Here is a 17,058-nt window from a genome sequence, read left to right on the forward strand (position 1 = left end):
ATAGATGCCAGTGTTAAATATTTGTTCGACTACAGATAGTTATAATCTAGTGATGCGATATATTTTGTAACGGTGTAAGAAAAATCTAGTTTCTATAGTAAGAAACGAAAACCTGCGGGGTCCGATCAGTAGATATACCGTCATTACTGGAGCTTTTTCACGCAAAAAATTGTCATTTCTGTTTTAATTGAAAAAAAATGTTTCAAGTAATATTGTGTGTTTGTTTGTTATAAACATGTTATCAAATTATCACATTTCATTAAATTAATTATTATATTTACTTACCTGCTTATTTGCTTACATGGATATACATGGTTATATTTTTTTATTATATTCACAACAAATAAATAAAGAGATAACAGCAACATTTAGTCCTTCAAACAATCACAACAATATTGAGCATGGGCCTGTTATTTCAATAAATAGCATACGGTTTCATAAAAATGTTATCAAAATATTTAGAAGCAATTATTTTGTCATTACAAACATTCCATGTCAATTATGTTTTGATAACGAATGTCCTTGTATATAAGGACGCTGAAAGTTATTTATTTATGTGAAAAGGGGGTTTATTGCATGCGCGTAATGTGTCATCCCAGATTAGCCTGTGCAATCACACTTTCCGCTTTTATGATATTTTTCGTTTCAAGAAAGTATCTTCTTAGCAAATATCAAGTTTATACGGAAAATGTCGTCGAAGTTTAGCCTGTGTGGACTGCACAGGCTAATCTGGGATGACACTTTACGCACATGCATAAAACCCCCCGTTCACAAAGCACAGCTCAAATTTATGCGAACAACAATCAGACCGATGTTACGTTGGTAATCGCAAACAGGTTTGTGTGCGTCAATGAGTGACTAAATGTTCAAATAAATGCCCGACCGATGTACAGCCTGGCCAACTGGCCGACTGACCTGTTGGGCTGAAATTCAGAATTATTCTTTCAACGTTAATCAGTTATTCTTTTAGTAGATGTTAGTGAGCATAACAATGGAAAACTTACTTTGTTATAATGAATACATTTATATAACAAGTTGCACAAGTCTAGAAGTGCTGTACAAAGTGAATGGTGTTTTTGTTATGCCCAAGAACGCTAAAGAGATAGCACAATTGTTTTATTTTGCTTATTGTATTTTGCTGAACCTGATATAATTTGTGTAATCGTTAAAAGCTTAAGAACTTTGTATATATAGTACAGGATGAAGCACTTCGTCATCGTATTAAGTGACATTAAATAACAAAAGATCTACAGTACAAAATGTTATTTTGTGGGCAAAAGATCTACATTAGTGAATATTATTTTGTGGACCAAATATCTATAGGACACACTATTTTTTTGTTGACCAAGTATCTATGAAATAGTTTGAGGGGACCAAAGATCTACACTTAAACATATTATTTTGTTCACCAAACATCTACAGTACAAAAAATGTATATGTGGACTTAAGATCTTCAGTAAGAAATATTATTTTATAGACCAAATATATACAGCATGAAATATTATTTTGTGGATCTTAGATTTACAGTAGACATATCATTCAGTATACCAAAGATCAAGAGTTAGAAATATCATTTGGACAAAATATAAACAAAATATTTTTTTATGTACCAAAAAATCTACAATAGAAAATATTATGTGTATAAATCCGGACACCTCAAAAAGCGTACACAAGTTTTGGAATGTACACCTTTCACTATCCTTTGCAACATCTGTAGCTAAGAGACAAAACATCAATACAGGCTAGATAAAAATGTGACACATCTGTCAATGTTAACCATTTTTTAAGTTCATCTGCATGATAACGTTAATGCTTGTAGAGCTTCAAACTTACGTTTTTTCAATGAAAAACAATCGATGTTTTCATTGTCGAAAACCATGTTTTTGTCAACATGAGCACGTGTCAATCTGTTGAACATGACGGCGTTCTGTAAGAAACCCACGCATTTGAGGGCCAGTCCATATGAGTCGCGTTCTGAGAAAACTCAGTTCGCACAGGCAAATCATGGACGACACTTTCCGCTTTCATGGTATTTTTAATTCAAGGAAGTCCCTCTTTACCAAAAATCAAGTTTATGCGGAAAGTGTCGTCCCTGATAAGCCTGTGCGGACTGCACAGGCTAATCTGGGATTACACTTTTCACACATGCACTATGCCCAGTTTTCTCAGAACACGACTCAATTATTACATGATACAGCTGTGCGATAGCAGTATAGTCCACTGTTCATCGGTTCTGAATTCGTGTAATCCATTTGTTTATATTTTGTCACATAGAATTTTATGAAATTTATTTCGTCATCAAATACATTCCATGTCTATTATGTTTTGATAACGAATGTCCTTGTATAGAAGGACGCTGAAAGTTATTTATTTATGTGAAAAGGGGGTGTATTGCATGTGCGTAAAGTGTCATCCCAGATTAGCCTGTGCAGTCACACTTTCCGCTTTTATGATATGTTTCGTTTGAAGAAAGTATCTTCTTAGCAAAAATCAAGTTTAGACGGAAAATGTCGTCGAAGATTATTGATTATATTTTGTCACATAGAATTTTGTGCGACGAATCTCATCTTATGATTTTGTTCTCCCTAGTACGTCACGTGTTCTCCTTAGTGCGTCACTTGTTCTCGGACTGCTTTTCAGTAACGTATATATAAGTGTGTGTTTGTGCTTAAATGCATGATTCGTATTTAATATTTTTTCTTAAAAATGGAATGCGTTTATGTAAATCTTAACCATTAATGAAATGCCAATGTATATTAAAGTAATCAGTTGAAATCAACGATTTGGTCCACTAAATAAATCCCAATTAATTGTTCAAGCGGTACAATAAAGAAACGAAATGCGCCATAACATTAAATATAGCTGAACACAACTGGATGCTTCATTCAGATGGTATGATGTCCAATTTGAACCGCCTTTTTAAGTCAAATAGTAACGTATATTATCATTTGAAAAATCAACTTTACGGCACGTTCAGTTAAACAATCAAAGATTTACACTCGTCGTACAATTAACAATTCGAAAAAGTCCATCCAGAGATGAAATGTTATTTAAAACCAACCGGAAAAAATCTATCATTCGGTCAGATGGTCAGACGGAATAATATTATTGTTTAGCCGTTTCAGGACAAATTTTCTCGTTATTATTGTGTGTCGTTATTGCTCTGGGATTCATGCCATAGTCATTTCTTCCGGAATGGAAGGGCATTGGTTTACGACAGAATGAGTAACAGTTGCAATGCGTTAATCAACACGCTGAATTGGGAAGATAGATTTATGTAGGACGCTTGACATATTGTTGTGTATTTCTTCGCCTACTCACAGCAATTTTAAATTGATATCAGAAAAAGTGAGGTTATTATATTAAGAGGTTAAAATATTCCTGTGGTGTTGAAATAAGGTATGATCACCACAATATTAACCCTCTGCTCTATAACAAAACAATACATTTTGCAAAAAAAAGTTATCCACTTGGGTTTTAGTCTATGGCCTCCGTCTGAAAAATGTACACACTTATACAGAAGGGGTAATCACGTGATGGTCAAGATGGCGACGTCCACGCCGAGACAATTATTTTTCGCTGTTTTATACCCTTTATTTTTCTTGTTTTTTTGTAAACGAAGCTCACTTTCCAGCCATATCAGTAAAACAGTGATTAGCGTTTATTTCGTACTTAAATTCGCTTTGTATCTTGACTTTACTCCCCGCAAATTTTCTTAGCGGAGTCCTAATTAGGTCATCCCGCTAAGAAATTTCGCACCGAGTAAAGTCGAAATATAGAGCGAACATTATTATGAAATTAACGTCAGTAACTTTGGTGCTAATATGGCTGGAAAGTGGGTGGAATTTAAAATAATAATACAAGTTATTACTAGTACATGGTATAAAACGGCGAAAAGTACCGGCCTCAGCATAGACGTCGCCATCTTGATCATCACGTGATTACCACCTCTGTTATATACGAGGTTAAACTCATCGCAGTGTATGTTGTGTTGCCAAAATATTAGTTTTTGTTTTAGTTAATTAGTGTTTTCTGTGCACGTTTTTGCTTTCAATTAGGGTTCTTTTTTAATAATGTCTCACTCAAACAAGAACACAGAAATAAATATTAGGACAAATAGTAAAAGATATTGAAAGGCAATTACAAAAAATAGGAGGCAACTAATGAATGGCAGTATACGGTATGAGATAACGACGAACAACACAAAACAGAATTACGAACTAATGACTGGAAAACGGAAAGTAGGAAAAGACTTAGGAAATATTCGGACAATTTTAAGTTTTGGATCACATTTCACATGTTACTCTGTACAATGACAAAGGAGGGCCCAAAGGGGGTGATTAGAGTGTTAACACCGTATGATTTTCCCACACCTGAGGTTCGGCATACTAGACAGAACGTAGGAAATTCGTCATATAAACTAAATGGCAGAACTGAAACAAACTCGCCATTCCTCAAGAAACAATTAATTACTTGTTACCCATCTAGCGGTAATCTTAAAGCAATACCTCCCTCACCGTTGATCAAAGCAGTACGGGAAATGTTTCCCTCTAAATCTTTTTGTGATTGTTTACCAGATAAGCGATGTGTAATTAGTAAAAAATGAAAACTGAATCGTTTATGTCTTTGAAAAGCGGTAATTAGAAGGGTGCTAATTACAAATTACCGACTTTTTTGTGTGAAACATCGGGCCTTATTCAATTTCAAATAATAAGACGGGTATCATGAACAATACGGCATTGTGCGAAACTCGATACACGTAACAAATATAAGACACTCCTTTCTCCACGTCGCATTCAGATTTGAAAACGTGAGCTTGTTATATCTGTTCTCTCACCTGTTGTATTTGTGCGTGTATAACAAATAAAAATGTCAATTACTACAATTTATGACACGGCGCTTGAAATGCTTCTTTTACATCACCATTTTAAGCAAATTATATTTAGCTCCAAAACATTAATATAATTTATTTTAAATATATTTTATCAATTCCATTGTCCTAATCATCACAGGTATTAAAAGCAAGTATAATTAAGTGTGCTTGTATTACAATTACTGCGTTTTATTTAAGTCACTGCTTTGGAAATGCTTCTTTAACTTCACTAATTCAAGCAAATAATATTTAGCTCTTTGCAATTTATATAATTCGTTTTACATGTATTTTATTATTTGAATCGCCCTTATCACCACATGTAAAAAAAAAGCAAGTGGCATTATCGTTATAGCCATTACCGACATTATTATTACCATAATTATCACTATTATCATTATGTACATTATCAACGTTATCATGATCACCATCATAATCATCAGACGTTTATCGCGCGACTTTCGCAATGATTCATGATAAAATAGCTACCGGTTAATGATAAAATATACTGGAATTATACTTATATAGTATCTGATTGTGTTGTTGGGTTTTAATTTTAAGACTGGGGGTAATAGCTGTTCGGAGGATAATATCGGTTTGGGTTTATACGGAATTATTGTACAGAGCAATATCACAAAATGTCATTTAAGAAATGGCGTTTAAATGAGTTTGCCAACGAGTTTAGGCGCGAAAAAACTTGTTATAAATATAGGTGTACATATCTTGTTTTAGTACTTACATATAATACCAGTAAAATCATAGTTAATATAATGCCGAAAGTAAGTTTTTGTAACTAAGCATTCTCTAAATCTTGTCCAAGTATAAAAAGCAAACAATGTTTGTACGATTTATTTAATTTTAAACATCTACCACATAAATTATTTATCGCGTAAACTGTTAAGCATTTTTTGTTATTTACAAAGAACCTAGGAAGAAAGTGACTTCACTGAACAGGACCGCCTAGAATCTTGTACGCTGACATGTGTATGTTCCTTTCGAAGTACATGATATGCCTTATGCCCATCCTAGCATGAAGTGTCCAACAACTCAGTGTTCTGCGTTGACCTTAACCCGTTTATGCCTAGTGGAGTCTCTCATCCTTCTAAATTGGATCAATTTATTTCCAAGATTAGGGATTTCTAGTATACTTATTTCTATATTTAATATATTGTTAACAGAAAATCCTATAAGTAAACAGTGCAGACCCTGATGAGACGCCGCATGATGCGGTGTCTCATCAGGGTCTGCGCTGTTTGCCATGGCCTTTTTTCTAGACGCTAGATAAAAATGGGTTAAAGCCCGACCAGACGAATCGTCTAGTATAGCTGCACTGTCCAGCTATTTATTTTCCAGACAAGTGCATAATTTTGGTAAGTTTCTATTCCATTCGCATAAATAGAGTGTCCGAAGGAAACCGAGAATGACCATGCCTTGTATGCTGACCACAAACCAAACTCAGGCGTTCCATGAGGGCAGCCAACATGGGCCGCAGTGCGCGTGTACCTACTGAGCGGGCCACATATGCCATCGATCCGACTATTAAATTCCTTTGAAATCCATTAGATTCATCACGGTGGCAGTAAGTTTTGTCAGGCTATTTTATTTTTGTTCATTCATTCATTCAATGTATTTTTTGTATTAATTACCTCATAAATGATGGATATTCGTTCGCTTGTTCGTCTGTCCGTCTCTACAAATAAGAAACGGATAATCTTATTTAAATTATTAAATTATTGAGTAGTTAATCTAGAATTCGTCACGATCTATAAAAGTAATACCCCCTCCAACCCCCCCCCCCCCCCCCCCAAGATTCCGTCAATGTCAAGAATTAATGAAGTATGATTTTAATGAACGTCGAAGTTAAACATTGAATGTACATTGTGTTGCTGTTTTAAGCACCGAGATAACAATCGAAAATGCAGACCAGCATATAAAGAGAAACATCGAATGGATGTCTGACTTGTGTACGTTCAAACGTGAGCGGATTGATTGCGTCCATGGGCAGACGGACAGATGAACAGAAAGATGTAATTACTTAATTAAAGGTTTACACAGTATGTATAAAATATAAAGTGTTACTGTTAACAGTGTTGTATATAGTACAATGTATGTACAACATCGTTCATAAAAACGGACCGATCGTTTTGATGAAATTGTCTGACCCGTTAAACCAATAAACGTACATTTACGTAATACACCGGTGTGACATGAATATGGGTTCGATGAAGTCTTGTCACTGAACTGTTGCTATTTACTTGCTTACAAGTCATTTTATTTCGAGACAATGTGTTGGTGTACACCTTTTTGTTAGTTAGACAAGATAACTTAACTCATCACTGCCAAAATTGAATATAAAAACACATTACTCCCCTTTGCATTGCTTTTTTTCCAAACGCAAGCAAGTTGGTGAATAATCACAGAATGCTGTAATTACACACTGAGACTTAAATTTAAATTTAAGATTTTGAAATATATTTTTTTAAAGATTTAATTCTTAAAATTTAAAAAGCATAACTAGATGTGCCTACGCTTTGTACTTGAATCTTGTAAATATACAACAATTTTATACATAATCGTTTATAAAGGTTGAATATAAACGAAATATTATTATTACATTATAACATAGTTCTTTTATTTTAAATATTTAACAACCAAATATAAGATGCGAATTAAATAATGCTAATGATGTAAAAAAAAAGAACTAACCTCCGGCGGGACTCGAACCCGCAATCCCCGGCTTAGGAGGCCGGTGCCTTATCCATTGGGCCACGGAGGCGGTCGACTAGACCAATAGTATTTGTAGCTTTAACAAAGTAGTCGTATAAGTTATACTACTTGCGGATGTTGCTGTTTTGTAGATTTAAATAATACAAATAATAGCATTTATCCAATTACCAGATGAAAATCGATAGTATAACAACAATCGTATAAACTTTACCTTTATATTATCGCTTTTTTTAGACCATGGTTTTCCGACCTCTATCTTAAGAACACAATATGTTTCAATGTGACGTCATAGCAAATGATGACGTTGAAGTAAACAAACACTCCGGAGTCAGCTTGGAAAACCAGCGCTGTTTCTTTGAATTTCGGGGTATTTTTACTCTTTTTGAACGATAAACGACCACAAAATAATAGGATAAATAGAATATTATGTGAGTTTTGGATAAAGATCAAGTTTATCATGCTCGGCACGAACCATGTTAGCGCTCAGCAAGCCTCGCGCTACATCGGTTCTAAGCCTCGCATGATAAACTTGATCTTTATCCAAAACTCGCATAATATTCTCTATTTATATAGCGCAATCTGCGCAAAATTTATTTACATATTCTATCGCGCTTCACAATTACAAGTTAAACATTAAGACGAACAATTATGAACAATACATACTTATGTTTAATAACTTTAAAACAATCAGACTTTGTTATTTTTGTTTATAAAATTTGCTATTTTAGTTCATACAAAATCGGACTTTATTTTAATTCGACTGGTAGATCTATTAGATCTCTCTATATATAACGTAACGTATATAACGTAACGGTGTGGAACGTAACGGTGATGACATTCGGGAATTCTGACAGAACTGATTCCAATTGTATAAATTCTCCATTTTTGTCTGATAAATTCCATGTAAAATTTGCGATGTTGTTTGAAAAACAATCGGCGATATGAAAACGAAGTTTATTCACACCATAATGTGTGTATATATTTGTGCACACCGTTACGATGTTGTCATCACCGTTACTCATTCAGCGTAACGGTGTGGACTGTAACGGTGATGACATTCAGGCATTTGATCATCCACAAACAGCATGCTACTTGTCTCAAAAACACATTACGCACACATTATTCTGTGGCATCTAAGAATACATAATATTTGAAAATCATAAAAGAACAAGAAGTGGAAATAGCAAAGAAAATGGAAGAACGGTGTTGACACTGAATAAAAGAACGTTCAGTATTTTACTTCCTTTTTGACGATTTTCACATTTTACGCGATCTTTTCATTGCTTAATTACAACGTAAAAGGTTGAAAGAATGTTTACTTTTCGGAAAAGTTGTATCCCCGTATCATCCCCGTGCGGTAGATGAAATTTTCTTCGTAACGGTGTCGACTTGAAAAATTACGGACAGAGCCATAACTGACCATTTATAAATATTCTGCATATAAAGCTACTAAATGTAACTGTTATTAAGTTAAGTTATAATATAATTAACTCCATATGTTTGGGTTTTTTATTTTCGTTTGACATTCTTTTATGAAACAATCAAGAAAATTAACCTTTAAGAATTCGGACAACACACCGTTACTAAAATACATGGGGGTTAGTTGCTTCGACAAAGCATAAAACTGCTTTTAGCGTGTGATCTGCTAAGAACTCTTATCTAATATTGTTTACATATTATTAACATTGTAATTATGAAACTTATCTCTGTTAATGTCTACCATTTAGATAATTGTTGAATATGGGCAGTAAATGGAACCTAATCAAATATTCACCACTATATTATTTTATAGTAGATATAAAAGTTGTCAAAGTACATGAAGTAGTTAGAGTAGAAGAAGTTTTAATAGATTTTGTAGAACTTGTGGTTGTGTTCGTAGTAGTCGTAGAAATTGGAGTAGTATGTATAGAAGCACTTCTTAGTAGATGTAGAAGTATAAGTTGTTGTACATAGTTGTATAAGTACTAGTTGTGTTTGAAATTGCAGTGGAATATGTTATAGTAGCTGTACTGGTTGTATTCGGAAGATGTGGTAGTAGTTGTTGTTGCATTACTAGTGGTAGAAGATGAAGTAGTAGTTGCAGTTTTTTAATTTGTGATTACAGTATTTGTAGTAGTAAAACGATTAGCAGTGATGTAGAAGTTGACGGAAGTAGCTGGTGTAGTAGAGGAAATAGTACTAGTAGACATGTTAGTAGTTGCAGTAGAAGAAGTCGTAATAGAACTATTTATGCCCCTTTTAAAATGTATAGCCTTATTGTTAACAGAAGATTCCATCATGTTTTATGTGCACTTGATGCCCCAGATGAATCTTCCCAAAACAATTTCTAACTGATTTACATACAATAATTAATGTGACCATGCTATGCCGCCCAAGTATATGTAAATGCGTCAGACAATAGATCGGAGATCGCGATATTAACGGGGTGCGTTGTCATTAAATTCGCATCTATGGCTTAACTCAGCGCGCGAGTGGGGTAAGTCACCATAATAACAAGTGCATCAAATCAACTGATTCATGAATATCATAAATATCGACGCTCTGGAATTGGTATACGCAACAGTGTTGTTATGCGCAGAGTCAGTTCTATCTCTAACTTAACGATGGCGGTGGCCCGAATGATTTCATCGTTACTTAATTGATTTATTGTCCCTCCCTTGCATTTATGCCATTTATGTAATTATGATCAGTATTAGTTCATATCCCACTATGATTCATGGCTGGGAGGTCTCGTCGAATTCATTTTGCAAAACAAACTATTATGAGTTTTCACGAAATTTCTTACACGCTGTGGTATTTGTATTACGTATCGGTTGATATTCAGTCAATACTAGGTACGTCGGCTTGATAGAATACTACAGGTGGGTTGCTATTGTGAGTGAATGAGTATTAGTTAATCAACACTAATTTAATTGAAAACATATTTATAACGTAGGTAAATAAACATTTAAAAAATAGTGTACTGATCAGTCATCCATATAATACATAAAAGAGTCATGCAGAGTAAATTTCACATGCGATTGAGTCCAGCTTTCATCATTTTTATTTGAAATAGTTTGTTACATTTATTGTAAAAGAATACAATAATAAAATAAAAGACTACAGGATGGTAACAATAATTTTTCTTCTTGAATGCCTTCTAAGGGCTTTGTTCCTATATGATTTGTGTGCATTATATTTTTCGTTGTAATACTTCTGAACAAACCATAAAAAGCCCCCCCCCCCCCCCCCCCCAAGCGATGGTATAACAAGCCTAGAATATTGTTGAGGTGTTTATGCAATATACAACATTTCTATTTTCACATCAAAATATTGCCCAAAACCCAACTGATCGTTAACATTTATATAGTTACTTAAAACTTGAATTGTTACATAGAATCAAGACAGAAAAGCTTGGACATTGTTCGCAACACAAGATGGTGAATTAATTGCGAGATATGTTTTAATCATTATGTTGAAATTTAGGCGCAAAAAGAAAAAAATCTACTAAGTGACCTTTAATCATTGAAATATGACCTTTACTTTTGATTTTGACCCTCGAGCATCCGGGCTGTAAGCGCACATAAGGGAGTGCACTATGATGAAATATTAAAATCCGTCTAGTCAATTAATGGTCATAGAGCGATAACGATATCAACAAGGATGGATTCAGCCATTCAACAAATGACCGATTTATCCACCAACGGAATGGTAAATGCCACACAGTAGCTCGGACATTGCCTCAAAATAAGTAAATGATATGAGCCGTGCTCTGTGGGTTTAATGCATGTGCGTAAAGTGTCGTTCCAGATTAGCATGTGCAGTCTGTACAGGCTAATCAGGGGCGACACGTTCCGCGTAAACTGTTTTTTGCGAAGAAGAAACTTTCTTTAAACAGAAAAGATCATACAAGTGGAAAGTGTCGTCCCCGATTCGCCTGTGCGGATTGCACAGGTTAATCTGGGACGACACTTTACGCACATGCATTAAACCCCCTTTCCACAGAACATGGCTCAAATCCAATTATTTCACTTATCCATCAACAAGCTTCATAAAGAGATTTGTATTTAACTAGGTTCTTAAAGGAAGGTATACTTAATCTCGCCCGGCCGTCCATTTTTCCGTCCGTCAGTCCGTTTCGCTTCTTGTGCGGAACATTACTCCGTTAACTTAGTAAGCGGAGTGATTCAGTTCAAACAAAACTTCATATAATAATACAGATTTCTAAGGGAACGTTCACAGATCAAGAATCATAAATCTTTTCACGACTTAAGGAGTAAAGGCCATGAAGTCATGTTCTTGTGTGAAGCATAGCCCATTTAGTATTGAAGGTTTGTAAACGTAAGTTTGTCCTTTTATTTAGAAAATTGAAATGATATACAGAGTAGAAGAACCACAACTCTCGTATCATTGTGTTTAAGGTTATTAGGCTTTTATTAGTTTTTAGTGTGAGCGTTAGCTCACACTAATGTTACAGACCATATTTTGCAAATCAGTATGTGCTTAGAAGCCTTAGGTACGGTATGAAAAGACAACCACTGCCTGTTGCAGCCGACGACAAATGCCATTCTCCTAGCAGAGTTGTTGTTCGTGCCTCAACATACATGTGAATGTGATGAACCGGAGTGTATTTGCCTTTTTAGTTCACCACTGGCACACTGCAGAGGGTTTATATGACTAATAGTGTTTAACAGCTTGTAAAGACGAGATTGGCCAGTCTGGTGTTTGTCATTGAAATCTGTACATATTGGCTGCTTTCAGGGGAAACGGGGCTTAATGCATGTCAAATAAGATTAGCCTGAGCATACTGACTAGCCTTGCAATGCGCACAAGCTAATCAAGGACGACATTTTACAACAGCGAACACCTACAGTGCCTTCAGCGCTTTGATTATGTAAAGCCAGTGTCTCGTTTCGAACACTTCTCTGAAAGAATTGAATCTATTCAAATTACCTGCAGGTAATAATATATTGCTTAAGGATAAAATATACTGTACAAGGAGTATACCTATGTCTGCATATGTTGCACTTTAGTATTGCTTAAAGGGGCCTTTTCACATTTTGGTAAATCGACAAAAAATTTAAAAATGTTTCAGATTCACAAATTTGCGTTTTAGTTATACGCTTTATGATGAAACAGTTATACTTAACATTTACCATGCTCTAAAATATTATTATATTAAAGGGATCTTTTCACGCTTTGGTAAATTGACAAAACTGAAAAAAGTTGTTTCAGATTCGCAAATTTTCTGTTTAATTATGATATTTGTGAGGAAACAGTAATACTGAACATTTACCATGGTCTAATATAGCCATTATATGCATCTTATGACGATTTTAAAACCTAAAAATTATAAAGCGTTGCAACGCGAAACGATTGAATAATTTGGAGAGTTCTGTTTTTGTCGTTAAATTTTGTGAAACTACGAAGATTGCTTATATAAGGTATAAAAATACGATTAAGAATTGTACACGGCGGAATAGCTCAGTAGGCTAAAGCGTTTTTACTTCAAGACTCTGGCAGGACTCCAGGGGTCACTGGTTCGAAACCTGCTCCAGGCAATGCTCTTTTCCTTTTTTAAATTGTATTCTTGATTTTTTACTGAAGCTTTTACGATCCAATGTTTACATTTATCAATATAAAGCATTTAATGAATAAGTTAAAAAAAATGCCAAAATCTGTGAAAAGGCCCCTTTAAATTAGATGCATCTTTTGATAATTTTAAAACCTGAAAATTATAAAGCGTGGCACCGCGAAACGACTGAATAATACGGAGAGTTCTGTTTTTGTCGTTATATTTTGTGTACCTACGAGTTTTGCTTATAAAGAGTATAAAATACATCCTTCATCGTATGAGCACGAATGGCCGAGTGCTCTAAGTGGAAGACTTTTACTCCAGGACTCCAGGGGTCAGTGGTTCGAGTCCTGTTGAGGGCTACTTTTTTATTTTATTCTTGATTTTCTTCTGGAGCTTTTTAGATCCAAACTTTACATTTATCAATAAAACGCATTTAATGACAAACATCAATACACGACAAAATCTGTGAAAAATGCCTCTTTAAGGATAAACTATAATGTACACGGACCTTACAAAGATCTGCATATTTTGCACTTTGGTAATGTTTCATGTGCCAAGCATTGGTTCATAAACATAAAAGGGATTTATTTAAAAATGAATTATGTGATATATGTAATTGACATAACATTGAGGCTACAAAAACCACAACGCTTTCGATAGTAGTTTGGAATTATTGTCCTTTGCTTATGTTTATGCAAAATTGACAACACATGCAATTTATTTTACATGTAAATAACCTCGTAATAAAATAATCGAAATTTATTAATGGGATTCAAATACAACTTCATGTATTGATTATGAGCTTTTAGAGCAAATGCAAGGTGAGAGTGTACCAGACCTTTTTCCTAAATAAGTTCACAGTTATTTCACTTTGTTGCGCACCCTTTAATACACCAACAATAGAAGATATCAGAATAAAACTTCATAGTTTTAAGAAAACGTCTAAGGTTAGTGCCGAATGCAAGATATATAACTTTCTCTTCATTTTCTATGGAGTAATATTCCTTTATATATGTATTGTTTAGTTCTAAAATACATTTTAACTGTGTAGATCATGAATATTTAAAGTGACTAAAGTGAAAGCTCATATAATATATAAGATTTTGGATAGAACATACTAAGTACGAGAACTAAAACTTTTTGCTTTGATATTTTTCAAGTTCTTGCCCTTTTTGATTCTCTTCAGCAAAACATATATATATAAGTGTAAAATTAAATGCACTTAAGATTCATATATCAATAGATTACATTGAGATTTCAATATTGATAAAAAACGTCTCCGTTTTCTCCACCTTTGAATGTCAAGAACGCACGTATGAACGCGAGACCAATACAGTTTCACTATGCAAACAATGTTGAAGTGTGTTTATGTGTTATTATCCCCCGTCAAATGTGAAGGGATATAATATTGGCTTTGTCCGTCCGTCTGTTATTCCGTCCGTCCGCACGTCCCTCATACAAAATTTGAAATTGACGGGGGATGTCAATTCAGCGGATTTGCTTGATTATTCATAGTCTCTAACAAGCATATGTTTATTATTCAATTCTTGTATTATTTTGCATTTTTAAATCATTTGTATCGTTTTCTCCCCGCAGGAAACTAACATACACTATTTAATTCAATTCCGGAGAACCATAGTTCGCTAATTCTACTATGTTGGTCGTTTTTTATATATCAAAGATGCTGAAACAATGTTAACAACACTTTCCGTTGATGCCGTTATTTTTTGTATACCTATCAGATAGTATCTGTATATAATTATGATTACATATAATATCAATTTTTACTAGCTGGATATTAAGTTTCAAAGTTGAAAGTCCGAGTACAATTGTTAAAGTTTTTGAGTATGCCACAAACTGTGATGAGTCGTATCAACAGAGAATATAATTTATCATACTCGTGAATTGGTTTTCTTACATATTTTTTCTGATCCCTGATATAATTGATGCCTGTACTATATTGAAACAATATGCGGTATAGTATATCATTTTAATCCGACTGGTATTTTAACAGTTTCAGTTATTTGGCAATCAGCAAAGCATATGCCTTTTCCCATTTACAAACACACAAAAAAAACTTATGGCGCAGACCATCACAACCATCAAATAAGCATAGACAGATATTGTAGAACATAACATAGATATACATACATATATATAAATATAAGCGATCAGAAGACAGGTAAACTATCAAGGGTATTTTGTTGTATACGTATTTTCTTTAATATATTTTGCAAGATTATACATACATTTTGTGCTCGAAGTTGACATTAACGAATTAAATTGTTGTACTGTAGGCCGTGAACATTGGCCTAAGAATTTTGATCTTATTCAACTGTATCGTGAGCAACACAACATAAAGTGATATTCAGACTCTACTGCATTTTGGTTACATAATTTACACATCTATTATTTCTTTCTGTATTGTTATACCTTCCTAGTTCTATCAATAATCTTAAAAAAGTAAATTGATGTCTAAGTTTATCATTTGATATAACATCCAAATACTTTTCAAAGCAAAATTCAGTTTTATATTTACAATAACTATCTAACTTTGACATTGAATTTACATTATTACTCCACTCTTGAACAATTGATCTCTAATTCTCGATTTTAATGAATTATAATAATTTACACTGGGATCAAAAAAACAATCTATTATCCCGTAAACCTAAGTGGTCTATGATAGACTTTGTTCTACTAGCCCAACAAGAAATAGTTATATTGCTACATAGGTCATTATACATTCTATATATATGTGATTCATTATTTTGTCATGATTTTCAACCATAATTTCATTGCTCTTTCCTTACAAATAACTGACAAAGGTACTCGACCGAGCTCACCATATACAGCATATGTAGGAGTTTGTTTCTTTACACCTAGTATATATTTACAAAACTTAATATGTAATTTATAACATGTTTATAATTATACACACCCCATACTTCATAACCATATGTCAGTATAGGTACAATCATAGACTCAAATAGTGATAGCTTTGTCTTAATATCTAGGCTAACTTTATCAAAAACATTTAAAAGATTATTGTACGCCCTAAGGGCTTGATCATGCAGTGCTTTGACTGCATTGACCATGTTACCAGTATACGTAAATTCTATTCCAAGATGTACAAAGTTGTCAACAATGTCATTTTTTTCATTATCTATATAGAAGTCACAGGATACACAGTTTGCTTTCTTTTTTCAAATACACGTATTTTAGTTTTATTTACATTTATTTTTAAACCCCATTTCATAGAATAATGATGTACAGCATCAATTTGAGACTGTAGACTATGTGGATCCGTTGTGAACAATACAATGTCATTGGCAAGTAAAATCATATACATGGACAAAAAATCGTAATCTTTTTCAGTTAACTCATTAAAATATATGTTTTCAGTGATATCATTTATGAACAATATAAAAAGAAGAGGAGATAAAGGCTCCCCTTGTTTTAATCCAATTGTTACATTGAAAAAGCCAGACATATTAATATTACTTGACAATTTCACACAGGCTTGCACATTTAAATATATACATTTTATCATATTTGTCATTTTACAACTAATTCCTGATTGTAACAATTTAGTCCATAACGCACCTCTAATAACTGTATCAAATGCCCTCTGGTAATCATAAAAACACACCATAATTTTGACTTTTTAGACAGAACTTTCTGTATAATAGCATGTAATAAGAAAATAGCATAAGATGAAAACAGCTTAGTGTTAGATATTTTAAAACTTGTTTTCTTATCGAATTTTTATTAATAATGCATGATATGAAACAGGAAATAATAATTATGTTTGTTTGTCAAACTATATAAGTTTAAGTAAACGTAAACATGCAATGTAATTTACATGCTAATACTCTCGTAATAAAATAATGAATTTTCAATA

At 33.6% G+C, this 17,058-nt stretch overlaps 1 protein-coding gene and 1 non-coding gene across 4 annotated transcripts in view; both read right to left on the minus strand.

Annotated features, from left to right (window-relative positions):
* The window catches only part of LOC127881364 (protein Wnt-9a-like), a 67,334-nt gene that overhangs the window by 23,754 nt on the left and 26,522 nt on the right, over window positions 1-17,058 (minus strand). Inside the window, exons 1-2 of one of the 3 annotated variants that reach the window (XM_052429148.1) lie at window positions 7,577-7,666; window positions 6,517-6,560 (exon numbers count right to left, since the gene is read on the minus strand). The exons of 1 other annotated variant lie outside the window; for it this stretch is intronic. In XM_052429148.1, the coding sequence (XP_052285108.1) occupies window positions 6,517-6,521 (5 nt within the window). In that variant the 5' untranslated portion in view covers window positions 6,522-6,560; window positions 7,577-7,666. Of the gene's footprint in view, window positions 1-6,516; window positions 6,561-7,576; window positions 7,667-7,808; window positions 7,883-17,058 lie in introns of those variants that run through there. One more of the 3 variants, XM_052429149.1, reaches the window with a different exon arrangement.
* Trnar-ccu (transfer RNA arginine (anticodon CCU)) lies at window positions 7,574-7,646 on the minus strand. Its single transcript has one exon. It is a non-coding gene; the product is annotated as a tRNA-Arg (tRNA).

This window comes from Dreissena polymorpha, chromosome 5, assembly GCF_020536995.1.
Source record: "Dreissena polymorpha isolate Duluth1 chromosome 5, UMN_Dpol_1.0, whole genome shotgun sequence".
In the NCBI taxonomy this organism is placed as follows: Eukaryota; Metazoa; Mollusca; class Bivalvia; order Myida; family Dreissenidae; genus Dreissena; species Dreissena polymorpha.